General features: G+C 42.2%; 1 protein-coding gene across 1 annotated transcript in view; it reads right to left on the reverse strand.

Annotated features, from left to right (window-relative positions):
- The window catches only part of tyro3 (TYRO3 protein tyrosine kinase), a 28,599-nt gene that overhangs the window by 12,190 nt on the left and 2,554 nt on the right, over positions 1 to 13,855 (reverse strand). The window contains exons 2-8 of the mRNA XM_041848109.1: positions 12,159 to 12,342; positions 10,221 to 10,321; positions 8,952 to 9,122; positions 7,355 to 7,441; positions 7,033 to 7,148; positions 6,341 to 6,521; positions 4,032 to 4,174 (exon numbers count right to left, since the gene is read on the reverse strand). Of these exons, the coding sequence (XP_041704043.1) occupies positions 4,032 to 4,174; positions 6,341 to 6,521; positions 7,033 to 7,148; positions 7,355 to 7,441; positions 8,952 to 9,122; positions 10,221 to 10,321; positions 12,159 to 12,342 (983 nt within the window). The remainder of the gene's footprint in view (positions 1 to 4,031; positions 4,175 to 6,340; positions 6,522 to 7,032; positions 7,149 to 7,354; positions 7,442 to 8,951; positions 9,123 to 10,220; positions 10,322 to 12,158; positions 12,343 to 13,855) is intronic.

Raw genomic sequence — 13,855 nt, forward strand, 5'->3', positions numbered from 1 at the left:
CTTAGAATATGTGTTGGAGGTTGAAATGGGAGACTGTGCTAAGTTTCTTGGGAGGAGGCTGAGCCCGTGCTATAGCAGCCGGTCACAATGAATTATTGCTTTTATGCTTCTTGCTCTATGAAGAATGTATGCACTTTCTACATGTGTATTAATATCTCTTTAAACCTTGTAATTTTCTTTTACATTTTGAGAGTATTTTCAAAATGAGGGAATGTGAGAGCAACAATTACAAGATTATGTTGTAATACTGTTATTGCATCAAATGGTTGTTTTCTGCAATAGAATAGGGTTCTTAGAAATCTCATGTGTCTGTGTTAATACTGACAGTAGATTTACGATGCCTTAGGTGGTCCTCTGTAGCTCAGATGGTAGAGCACGGCACTTGTAATGCCAAGGTAGTGGGTTCGATCCCCGGGACCACCCATACACAAAAATGTATGCACGCATGACTAAGTCGCTTTGGATAAAAGCGTCTGCTAAATGGCATATTATTATTATTATTATTATTATTATTATTATTATTATTAGGTGATAAACCAAACAAGCCACATTCTATTCATGTGAGGAAGATGGCTCGGTCTGACTGAGCATGCATTCCATAGAATGAGTTGGTGTTTGTGTAATGTAAGGTACCAGGGAGAGATGGCTCGGGTATGGATAATGATGAGAGGAACCTTGTCTTGGGGGCCAAACTCTGGTTTCCATACAGTAAAAACAGTCTTCATAGCAAATGCTATCTGGATGGGAGATACTCCTTTCTCATATATCAAGTCTCACCTTGTGACCCATTCATACATCTGTTACAGTGGGGGAAAAAAGTATTTAGTCAGCCACCAATTGTGCAAGTTCTCCCACTTAAAAAGATGAGAGAGGCCTGTAATTTTCATCATAGGTACACGTCAACTATGACAGACAAATTGAGAAAAAAAAATCCAGAAAATCACATTGTAGGATTTTTAATGAATTTATTTGAAAATTATGGTGGAAAATAAGTATTTGGTCACCTACAAACAAGCAATATTTCTGGCTCTCACAGACCTGTAACTTCTTCTTTAAGAGGCTCCTCTGTCCTCCACTCGTTACCTGTATTAATGGCACCTGTTTGAACTTGTTATCAGTATAAAAGACACCTGTCCACAACCTCAAACAGTCACACTCCAAACTCCACTATGGCCAAGACCAAAGAGCTGTCAAAGGACACCAGAAACAAAATTGTAGACCTGCACCAGGCTGGGAAGACTGAATCTGCAATAGGTAAGCAGCTTGGTTTGAAGAAATCAACTGTGGGAGCAATTATTAGGAAATGGAAGACATACAAAACCACTGATAATCTCCCTCGATCTGGGGCTCCACGCAAGATCTCACCCCGTGGGGTCAAAAATGATCACAAGAACGGTGAGCAAAAATCCCAGAACCACACGGGGGGGACCTAGTGAATGACCTGCAGAGAGCTGGGACCAAAGTAACAAAGCCTACCATCAGTAACACACTACGCCGCCAGGGACTCAAATCCTGCAGTGCCAGACGTGTCCCCCTGCTTAAGCCAGTACATGTCCAGGCCCGTCTGAAGTTTGCTAGAGTGCATTTGGATGATCCAGAAGAGGATTGGGAAAATGTCATATGGTCAGATGAAACCAAAATAGAACTTTTTGGTAAAAACTCAACTCGTCGTGTTTGGAGGACAAAGAATGCTGAGTTGCATCCAAAGAACACCATACCTACTGTGAAGCATGGGGGTGGAAGCATCATGCTTTGGGGCTGTTTTTCTGCAAAGGGACCAGGACGACTGATCCGTGTAAAGGAAAGAATGAATGGGGCCATGTATCGTGAGATTTTGAGTGAAAACCTCCTTCCATCAGCAAGGGCATTGAAGATGAAACGTGGCTGGGTCTTTCAGCATGACAATGATCCCAAACACACCGCCCGGGCAACGAAGGAGTGGCTTCGTAAGAAGCATTTCAAGGTCCTGGAGTGGCCTAGCCAGTCTCCAGATCTCAACCCCATAGAAAATCTTTGAAGGGAGTTGAAAGTCCGTGTTGCCCAGCGACAGCCCCAAAACATCACTGCTCTAGAGGAGATCTGCATGGAGGAATGGGCCAAAATACCAGCAACAGTGTGTGAAAACCTTGTGAAGACTTACAGAAAACGTTTGACCTGTGTCATTGCCAACAAAGGGTATATAACAAAGTATTGAGAAACTTTTGTTATTGACCAAATACTTATTTTCCACCATAATTTGCAAATAAATTCATAAAAATCCTACAATGTGATTTTCTGGATTTATTTTCTTCATTTTGTCTGTCATAGTTGACGTGTACCTATGATGAAAATTACAGGCCTCTCTCATCTTTTTAAGTGGGAGAACATGCACAATTGGTGGCTGACTAAATACTTTTTTCCCCCACTGTATTTGTCATGTAGACTAAGAGGGTGTATCTTTGCTATAAATGATCTTTGTATTCTTTGTGTCGGGGCTCTCAGCCCAACAATCAAGAGTGTTGGGCCGACCAGCCTCGTTATTACCTTATTAATACGTTTTGAATTAAGTAATATCCTGATTGGTGATGGACCTTGTCTCTCCTCATTATTGATTAGAATTTCCACTACAGTGTACAGGTGCAGTGGCGGCTCCTGAAAAAATTCTCAGGGGGGGCAATTTTTCTGATGATTTAGGTGACCTACACACATTTAAAAAAAGATATGTCCAGCAACAACATGAAGACAGGGGCAGCATATAAGTCAATACCAGAAGCATTTATTGACTGATCTCAAATGTGTTGGCTTACAAAAGCAAAATAAGTTATCACAGTAAAAATTCCTTTCACATTCCTCAACACTGCATAAACAATATGCATTTCCATAAAACACCTCATCTAATTGTGCCACAAAGTTGACAAGTCCAAGAAAAATACCAGGGTTGGTGGAGCCCTCAGTTTCATCTTTGCCTCGCAAAGCTAACTCAAACACTCCGCAAAACTTCACACACTGGATTAGCCGGCTGAGGATGTGGCGGTTCTTGCTAACCTCATCGTTATGGCGGCGGACAGCTAGCCTGTATCCCTCATCCAGTTGAGTGGCAATGTTCACTCTCCCCAAAGCAGACAATCTCAAACAGCTATCCATGTGGGTCTTTGACAGCTCATGTTTCTTAATCTTTTCTGAAAGATGGTGCATGTCCGTTACACCAGTCGCTGTCCAAGCGGTGCTGTCTGCCGTGCCGCCTTCAGGGTGAAAGAGTAAGCAGGGGTAGCAGAAGACTGCATTAGCTACATCGCAGCCTGCTAGCCAGGTTTTTCGTTCGTACCAATTTTTGGAAAATCCTCGGGTGTAGGACTTTCCCCCTTTAGTAGAAACCTGTTGAATTATTAAATTTGGTCTGGGAGGTCCTAATTGTTTCGTTGCCAATTTATCTTGATTTGTTCGCCGACAAAAAGGAACTTCTTTCAAAGAGACAATCGAAGTTGCACTGAACGCTAGCCATCTTGACAGTAGTACGTGAATTGATTGACGCTGCTACCCGCTCTTTTTCTTAGTTACGTTCATGGTTATGTTACGTATGACGAAAGCGCGTAAGTGCAAGCCCTCCCGGAACCCATAGAGATTGTTTTGAAAGCTCTGATATTTGAAAAAAAAAGATTTCACATGAGAGTCTATGAGAGACTTCTGGGCGATTTTCAACCTGACTGAAATCGCCCCAAAAGGGGCGGGGCCATTTGAAGCACTACTTTAGCCTGATTGGACATTTAGTGGCAGATCAGACGTCTAGATTAGAACACTGATAACTACTGTTGCCGTGATATAATTGATTAGAAAAAAAATCCCTTCCTTTTCCCATTTGGCAGTGCGTCGCCCATATCGCCCTAATGAACACACCGCCCCTGTACAGGTGTATGAGGCGGTCTCTCCAGTGCGTACAGGTGTACGTGGCGGTCTCTCCAGTGTGTACAGTTGTATGAGGCGGTCTCTCCAGTGTGTACAGGTGTATGAGGCTGTCTCTCTGTTGTGTACAGGTGTATGAGGCTGTATCCTACCTGTCCTTCTTTTCCCAGGTTCCACTGGACTTTGTAGGCCATCAGTTTCCCCTGCAGCTCCTCGTCCTCCAAGGTCGCCCAGTTCAGGGACAGCTGCTGCTCTGTTAGGTCAAAGGTCAGGTTCCGGGGGGCAGCAGAGGGCACTGGGGAGGAATAACACACAGGGGCACAGTGTTAATGAATACACCTACATTTAACACCTTAGAACACCTTACATTTTATCATAAAGAACATTATAAAAAGGTAGTTTTGGTATATGTCAATGCTGTAATTATAAACTTCTGCTACTGCAATCAGTCAGTTAATTATTTAAAACACCATCTGCTCTAAACTCAGGAGAGATTTGCAGGGAGAGGGAAATCACTACTCAATCAGTGTCTTTGACCTAAGAGCACTCACAAAAAATTGGTTGATCTATAAGAGTGAGTTCACCCCCAAATGAGAGGCCATGGTCTCCCTGTAATGGTATCCCTAACCAGCGTGTGGTGACACTGAGGCAACAGGCCTTAGTTCAGCACTGCAGCACATTGATATGGATTGAGGGCATGTACAATGCTTCATTGTACCAACAGTCCTGGAATCGACTGGCCTGTGTCCAGCACTGCCAGTTTATAAACATACAAACAAGGTCGCCCCCAGAAACCACCACTGCACTGCATTGCTCCCCTCATCAGACTCCCTCCCATGACCACTCTGCTGCCTGTATGTACCCCTTATCTCAACAACAAACCTTATTTAAAACCCATCAACTTAGACGGTATCCTATATAAAAGGATTTAGTTCAAGTTCTAGTACTTTGACAGTGTAACAACTTTGAAAAGTCGGCTGTGGGGCTGTGAGGTACAGAGGGCCAACAAACACAAAGCATGATGTTATTTTCCCATTGTGATAAGATCGCCACCTGCCATTTTGTTACATGAATCATCATGTGCTTTTGATGTCCAGCTGGTGATGTGGTCGGTCGGTTGACAATGTGTGTATTCTAAATGGCACCCTATTCCCTATGTAGTGTACTACTTTTGACCATGGCCCATAAGAAGTCCACTACATAGGGAATAGGGTGCCATTTTCAAATCAAATCAAATGTTATTTGTCACATGCGCCGAATACAAATGTGTAGACCTTACAGTGAAATGCTTACTTACAAGCGCTTAACCAACAATGCAGTTTTAAGAAAGAATTAAAAAAAAAAAAAAAAAAAAAAAAGTTACTAATAATTTAAAAACAGTGTGCAGGGGCTCCGGTTAGTCTAGATAATTGGGGTAATATGCACATGTAGGTAGAGTTATTAAAGTGACTATGCATAGATAATAAACAGAGAGTAGCAGCAGCGTAAAAGAGGGGTGGGATGGCAATGCAAATAGTCTGGGTAGCCATTTGATTAGATGTTCAGGAGTCTTATGGCTTGGGGGTAGAAGCTGTTTAGAAGCCTTTTGGACCTAGACTTGGCGCTCTGGTACCGCTTGCCGTGCGGTAGCAGAGAGAACAGTGTATGACTAGGGTGGCTGGAGTCTTTGACAATTGTTAGGGCCTTCCTCTGACACCGCCTGGTATAGAGGTCATGGATGGCAGGAAGCTTGGCCCCAGTGATGTACTGAGCCGTACGCACTACCCTCTGTAGTGCCTTGAGGTCAGAGGCCGAGCAGTTGCCATACCAGGCGGTGATGCAACCAGTCAGGATGCTCTCGATGGTGCAGCTGTAAAACCTTTTGAGGATCTGAGGACCCATGCCAAATCTTTTCAGTCTCCTTAGGTTAGGTTTTGTCGTGCCCTCTTCACGACTGTCTTGGTGTGCTTGGACCATGTTAGTTTGTTGGTGATGTGGACACCAAGGAACTTGAAGCTCTCAACCTGCTCCACTACAGCCCCGTCGATGAGAAGGGGGGCGTGCTCGGTCCTCTTCTTTTTCCTGTAGTCCACAATCATCTCCTTTGTCTTGATCACGTTGAGGGAGAGGTTGTTGTCCTGGCACCACACGGCCAGGTCTCTGACCTCCTACCTATAGGCTGTCTCGTCTTTGTTGGTGATCAGGCCTACCACTGTTGTGTCATCGGCAAACTTAATGATGGTGTTGGAGTCGTGCCTGACCATGCAGTCATGAGTGAACAGGGAGTACAGGAGGGGACTGAGCACGCACTCCTGAGGGGCCGCCGTTTTGAGGATCAGCGTGGCGGATGTATTGTTACCTACCCTTACCACCTGGGGGCGGCCCGTCAGGAAGTCCATTTGGGGTGCAGCCAATGACAAAAAACTGTTGATAAACAAAAGAGCTGATATGTCATTATTTATTCTATTGACTGGACGCCCACCTGCTTCTGGTGTCTGAAACTCCAGCCAGCCAGAGAATGGGGAGGTCCCAACCTCATTGTCACAGCACACTCTAACGCTGTAGTTGGAGTAGCAGTTCAGCCCACTGAGGATCTGTTGGAATGGTGGAACCTTTACACGCTGGTCCGGAAGTTCCACCTTCCTCCCAGAGTTCTTAGACATCTGCAAGAGGTTTGAAGGAAGGAAAACATTCCATAAGGGTTAAGTTCTAGGATAAATGTGAGAGGATGTGAAAAATGCATGATATGTCATTATCTTATCATTGAGGTGAAATTGTCATGTTTTCATTGGCAAATTCTTTCATTCAAAGAATGAAAAATAATAATACTCAAGGTGCCGCTCCAAAAAACAAGAAATAATTATTTTCATTATCTCAGTCTTGGCTAAGCATTGATCCAAGGCATTAATATACATTCTGATGGTTGTCACTCCCATCCTAAATTGCACTGACAGACTACTTTCAACAACAACAACCACATCTCTTAAAAATCAGTAAATACATTTAACTTCTGACTGAGTGTGTCAGTTTGCTTGTATATATCATAACTGCTTTATTGAACATCTAAATATAATTTAGCCAAATCTACAGCACTGGCCGGACATCTCAGTTGTGCCGGTTTGGTTCATTTTTATCTGTGGGACTGGAGTATTAGAATTGAATACACATTTTTACCTGGATGGTGCAGACTGACGGGTCAGAGTGTCCAGTGAAGCCAGGGCTCCAGGCCAGCGTGACATTGTTCTCCACCACATGGACCACCTGCACACCTTTAGGGGCTGCTGGGAGGACTACAGTCAATGAAAAGACAGGGTTTTAGATTTACAAACATCCAACTCTGCACAGAAGCTGGACGAGGAGCAGACAAGAATAGCTAAGTAACAGCAGCATACTGCAATGTGCATTGACTAACCAAACTTCATCAGGCAGCATATTCTAATTAGAAAAATGCCTTAGTCACACTCATGACAGCATTGATTATTCATTAATTTCTCACCTTTAATGTGCACAGTGCCTGTTCGCGATACTGAGATACCTCTGGCATTCTTGGCTTCACAGTAGAACTTGATGCTGTTATTCACACCTACAGGGACAGGGAACAGAGGAGGGAAACGTGTTAAGTGATCTACGCAAGCCAGAGCCCTTTAAAGGTAAGCGTTGAGTCGATGCCAAGAGTGAATTAAACCAGTCACCTGCTACTATGCCTGACCAACAGTCTGTTTCTCCCATGTAAATGAGTAATTTTCACACTGTGAACATTATGAAAACAAGGAAAATTCGGACAAGTGGGGACATTTAGCCGGTCCCCACAAGGAAAAAGGCTATTTTAGGCTTAGGGGTTAGGTTTACAATTAGGGTTAAGTTTAGGTTAAGGGTTAGGGAAATTGGATTTTGAATGGGAATCAATTGTTTGGTCCCCACAAGGATAGTAAAACAAACGTGTGTGTGTGTGTGTGTGTGTGTGTGTACTGTACAGTACAGTACACAATACCAGGCACTGAGGGCCACTACCTGGTTAGTCATCCACTGACTGACATTCACAGAAAAACACGCCAGTGTCATAACAGGGAACCATCAGCTGGACTGAAACACGTCTGGCTACTCTCACATTCTAGGTAAACATCCGTTTCTTCATTCCTGACTCCGAATTAGAACTCAGCAGCAAAGTCTTTGTAAGTCAAGTCAAGTAGTGCACTATATAGGGAATACCTATATACTCTGGTCAGCAATATTGATTGAGATGAATGAGATCCACCAGAGTAACAGCAGAGGAAGGTGCAGGTCCAGTTACATAGGGCAGAGGAACTGAACCAGCTAAACATAAGCAGGAAATGAAGGAGGCGAGCCACTAAGGCGAAAGGCTTACATATCACGAGAAGGGAATGAAGCAGACTTCTAATGAAAAACCAGTCAATCCACTCTTGTGGACTACAAGTATCAAACAAACATTTACACTTGTACGCGTTTTCAACCAATTACAGTGCATTTCCACTCTCAAGTCATAACATTTGTTCTTTCAGATAAGGGGAAACATTATATTACAGGTGAGGGTATAGGTTTCCCTATCTATAGCCAACAAAAATACATGTCATACATTCTGTGCTGTATACAGTGCTGTGCCCATAGAAAAAAGTACTGTGTATTTACTGGTAGACATCAGCATAGCATAGATAACATCTGAGTGTAAACCCTCATAGAGGAAAGAGCAAGAAAGCCCTTCAGTAGCGTTCCACCCACTGAGAATAACCTTTGGCTTCGTTCTACCATTCAAACAGTTCTATTTCCAACTCACGCGCAGATCTCTAGGAGCAGCTTGAATGCCATATAACCAATATCTCTTCCTTGTAATGTATGACTCATGTCTGAGAAGCTCTTACAACAGACCGATGGCAGTCCACCTTATTGAACTAACAGCATGTGAAAACGAAATCTGATATTCTTATGATTCATATGTCACTATTGATTTAACCAGCCAGTGTGATATTCTCCTCCAATGTGTTTTGAGAAGAAGGCGAGTAGACAGGATGCACGGATTCAAGTAGACTAAAGAGACTGAGTAAAGACTATTGAGAAACAGCCCGGTAGAGACTTACCGTTAACATGGAGTACAGATGGCGAGGAAGTGACATCAACCTTCCGTACTCCCCCCAGCCACCAGACCACCTCCACTGGGTCCGGGGGGCCCACAGCAGCACACGTCAGGTTAAAGGGCACCCCAGGGAATGTGGCTACATCTTGGGGCTCAAGTATAAAGTGGGGGACACCTGGAGATAGATGGGAACAGAGAAAGAGAGAGAGAGAGAGAGGGGTAAATCAATTTTAATTCAATAACTTCTTGACAGCACCCCTTTTGATTTGAGCGAAACCTTCCATACATATTTGCCCATTGTAGAAGTGCTCAGAAAGTGACTTTTTGGACCTGAATGCCAAAACATTAAGAGATAAAAGGTGCTTAAAGTTTACGTCAATTATCTAAAATCGCATAAACTTTTTTAATATTTGTATATGTTGTAGCTTAGACCGACCCTATTTTACATAATCTAAGGTTTTTGTGTTGTGCCCGCCACCGGTTGAATACAGGGTTGTTGTCATGTTTTGGCTGATAAATGTACTAAAATGGGAATACTTTAGAATGTTACCACAAAGACGGTTGGATTATCTGTTGTTTTAAATTATACGGTCAATCCTCCATAGGGAACCCATTGAAATCATAGAAATATAGAATACACATGACCATTTAAGTTGACAGGCGGTGGGTGGACCAGCGGCCATCTTTGTGGTAGTAAATAGAAATTAAAATGTCAATAGTGTACCAGCTAAATTGCTGGATAGGTCCATTCTACGAATTATATTTCTAGGATTGAAATGTCACCCACCCTGTATTCAAGAGCATGTTGTATCTCAACCAATGGCGGGCACAACACAAAAACTTCAGATGATGTAAAGTAGGGTCTAAGCTACAACATATGTGAATATGAAAAAAGTGTACATGTTGTTTTTACTAATAACTGTAAAAGTTTTTTTTTTAATTCAAGAAGTTATAAAATAGTTTGACAACCCTGTTTGAAGCTTTTAAATTTATCAAATTCAACCGTTTATGTTTTCCAGTGATGAAGACATGGATGTCTCATGGTATGAAGAATGGGTCAACTTTGAGCACCTTTATCTCCTGAATTGTTCGGCGTTCAGGTCCAAAAAGTCACTTTCTGACCACTTCTTCCATAGGCAAACATGTATGGAAAGTTGTGTTTAAATCAAAAGGGATGCTGTCAAAAAGTGATTGAATTCATATGGATTTACCAAGACGCAGGCATGCAGACAGAGGGCTAAATGTATTGATTTAAATGTATTGATTGATTTACCCTCTACTGTTATCCAGGCGGGCTCAGAGGAGATGGTCAAGCCATGGAACTCTACCTCACACCAGTACTTCCCCGCATCCTGCTGCTGGACAGACTTCACACTGAAACCACCCGGACAGACAGAGACACTCATTGATTCTCCAGGTACTTTACATGAGAGTATGCTAAATATTGCACATTTCAAAATGATAGAGGAGGGGAGACCCATTAGGCAACATGTAGGTAAAAGCCCATCACATAATTGGGTAGGAGAAGAAAAACAGACAATAAAACTAAGATAAATAACCCCTTGAGGATATGTTGAGGGATGGAGTAGGACACTAACTAATTGGATCAATAAAGTAGCTTGGGGCAGGAGTACACAGTGCATTTATGTTAGTAGTCACTCAGGAAACCATTGTGAGCATTGACAGGTCATATTCACTCATAGGTATGGTATCCCACTTCTGACACCAATCGTCACCAAACTCACCACTCCAACCAACAACCAATGAAGGACTAGTCACTGGACCACAGAAATATGACAGAAATGATAGAATGATATCTATTACATCATTCTAGTTCTTTAGACTAGACATAGCATATGGTGAATGTCCCTGATATCTAGGACATTCTTGTTGTGTGATGATGAGCAGGAAACAGGAAAAATGTTTCAGACTTTAGAGAAGTTCAAACTGCAGACCTTTGAGCTTCAGTGCCCAGTACATGTGCATGAGATTAACAGAAAACGGCTGCCACTGGCGATGCAAGTTCACTTTACCAGCAGGTCCAGCAGTCTGCCTCAAGCTTTAAGTTACTCACAGTCACAGGCAGCTGACTGCATTCCAATCCTGCCTGCCCCTCTTTGGGGTCTGGTTTACCTGCTGTGTCGGTTACGGTAAGGGTAGACCACTGTCGTCTCCACTCCAGCCATGTTATTTACAGGTTCTTTCTCTTTCTGCCAGGAACAAAGCATCCCCAAGCTGATTATTAAACCTCCCCCAACACCACCCAAACCTGCTAAAATCCTGTAAGTTCTATTCTGCCATATTTAGCAGACCTGGGTTCAAATACTATTTGAAATAATTTGCTTGATTAAGCTTACCCATTGCAATTCGAACCAATAGAAAAGTCCCAGAAGTGAAAATCCCACCTACATGGCACTCCAGGCAGGCTAAAGAAAACACTCAAAGTATTTGAAAGATTTCAAATAGTATTTAAACCCAGGTCTGATGTTGAGTCAGAGGGGGAGAAAGTCTTCAAAGCCAGGAACAGCATCACTACCTCTATTTACGATATTACACCGCATGTTTCTCCATAACACAGAACAAACTCATACCATAACACGCCATGCCTGCCTACATGCTGTTGGCTATTACCTGTAGTAATACCTCCAAACATCCACAGCATATTTAAGGCAGACTGACAACGTTATTGAATTCACACAAGAGCGAAGACTTTTGAAGGATAAAAAACAATGCTTTAAGCTACAATTAATGTTATTTGACCAGCTTTATGATTAAACTTAGAAGCACTTTCTCTGATGTTTCAACTAACTGCCAGGATAGCTCCATCTGGTGATGGTGAGTGAGCTCAGTGCTTTGCAACACTTCAAGTAAAGGTTAGTTTGCTTGCGATAAGGATGATGATTTGCAAAACAGCCTCCCAATGATTTCTGGTGAAATAGATTGAATTCAGCATTGTGAAATCCAATTGCTCTCTGTGCTTAGTTCTGTCAGATGGAGTAGAGTACCTTATCTGTACCCGTCTAAACAATGGTAGTGTAAGGATGGTGATAAGAATGACCATGGACACTGGGAGAAAATCTAAACTGAAGCATTACTCATCAACCCTTGCTCTTCCCCCCAAAAGCCGGAGTGACTGATAACAAAATAAAAGTCCCACATTATGTTCTCACAATAAAGGTCTCACAGTAGGAGACTGAACCAAAGCGCTGACCTGTGGAAGGTCTCCCAGTGGTGTTGCTCCACGGTGATGTACATCTGGTCTGTGCTGTACAGCTTCTCTCCGTCCTTCATCCACACGATCTCCGGCTCACTCAGGCCCTCGATGGAACAACCCAGGCGAGCCATGTTGCCCTGGGTTACCGTGAGGTTGGTGGGGTTCTTGGTGAACAGGAGTCCTAGAAGTCAAAGGTCAGGAGACACCAGAGTTCATTGTGGTCCTTTCTTCTTCACTAGGGGTCCTTCACTACTCTAAATGACATGATGTGGAAGAAAAGATAATGGATGGGATCTAAGGCTACGTTAGACTCCAACACACATGCAGTAGTGAGCATTACAGGAAAGCTGGCTAGATACCCCTCAAAAGGTAGCCTACAAAATGTTTTTTATGTGACCACATTTTCCAAAAACTCTGTTAAATAGCTCCTCCGAATTAAGATTTGAAGATGTCTGCAGAAATAATGGGGTGTCAGCTATGACATGACAGCCTGAGTTAGAAAAATATATTTTGGTTATTGAACAGTAAGTGAAGTGGATTTACACCTGGTAAAATAATTGCCTTTACGGAATTGCATCATGGGTCCCTGATCTATGCTACACATAAATGCATAATTATGGATATGAATGTCATTTTCTTCATGGTAATGTATCCTAAATAGGTACACAAAAAGGTAGAAATATGCAATATCTTATTTTGCATATTTGGGTATTATTCTACACACTGGCTATTATTTTAATGAGCTCCGCCACCAAACAATACCAAAATTGGTTGGTCCGGACCAAATCTGAACCAATCATAGATGTTTATGTTTCACAAGTTGTTACATCAAAGTACAGCACAGTAGAGCTCAGTAGAGTATAGTATAGTTCAGTGCAGTAGAGTATAGTCAAGTAGAGTATAGTTCAGTATATTATAGTGTACTCTAGTGTGCTCTACTGAACTCCACTGTACAGGACTATACTCTACTTTTCTTTACTGTACTATACTAAACTTTTCTGTACTGTACTGTGCTGTCCAAACTTGTGAAACATTGACGTCCTATTAAGAAACACTATAGCTGGAAGGAAAGTAGTGTAGAGACCTCACAAAAAACAATTGGGCAACAACAAATCCAATCCCATATAGACAAGTTCCTGGACAAAACATTTTACTGCAATAGTGAAGGTGTAAACTTGGCAGTAGAAAGCCTAAACTGTATATTTAACCTTTCAACTTCCCTATCAAATGTAAATGTCAAGCAGACAACCTAAGAAAATTAACAACAATGACAAATGGTTTGATGAAGAATGCAAAACCCTAAGAAAGAAATTGAGAAACATATCCAACCAAAAACACAGAAAACCTGGGCCTGGTGAAACACTAAAACAAAAAAGAAATACACTAAGAAAGAAGGAAGAAGACGTCAAAAATCAGCGTAGTTAAAGAATCTAACCACTTCTGGGAAAATTGGCACACACTGAACAACAACACAAAGAGCTACCTATCCAAAATAGAGATGTATGGATAAACCACTTCTCAAATCTTTTTGTCTCCATAACAAAGAAAAACAGCAAAAACATATACATGATTAACTACAAATCATAGAAACAGCTATTAAAGATTACCAGAACCCACTGGATTCTCCAACTACAGGACAAAATACAACCCAAAAAGGCCTGTGGTGTTGGTGGTATCCTAAATGAAATGATAAA

The sequence above is a fragment of the Coregonus clupeaformis genome, chromosome 25, assembly GCF_020615455.1.
Source record: "Coregonus clupeaformis isolate EN_2021a chromosome 25, ASM2061545v1, whole genome shotgun sequence".
NCBI lineage: Eukaryota > Metazoa > Chordata > Actinopteri > Salmoniformes > Salmonidae > Coregonus > Coregonus clupeaformis.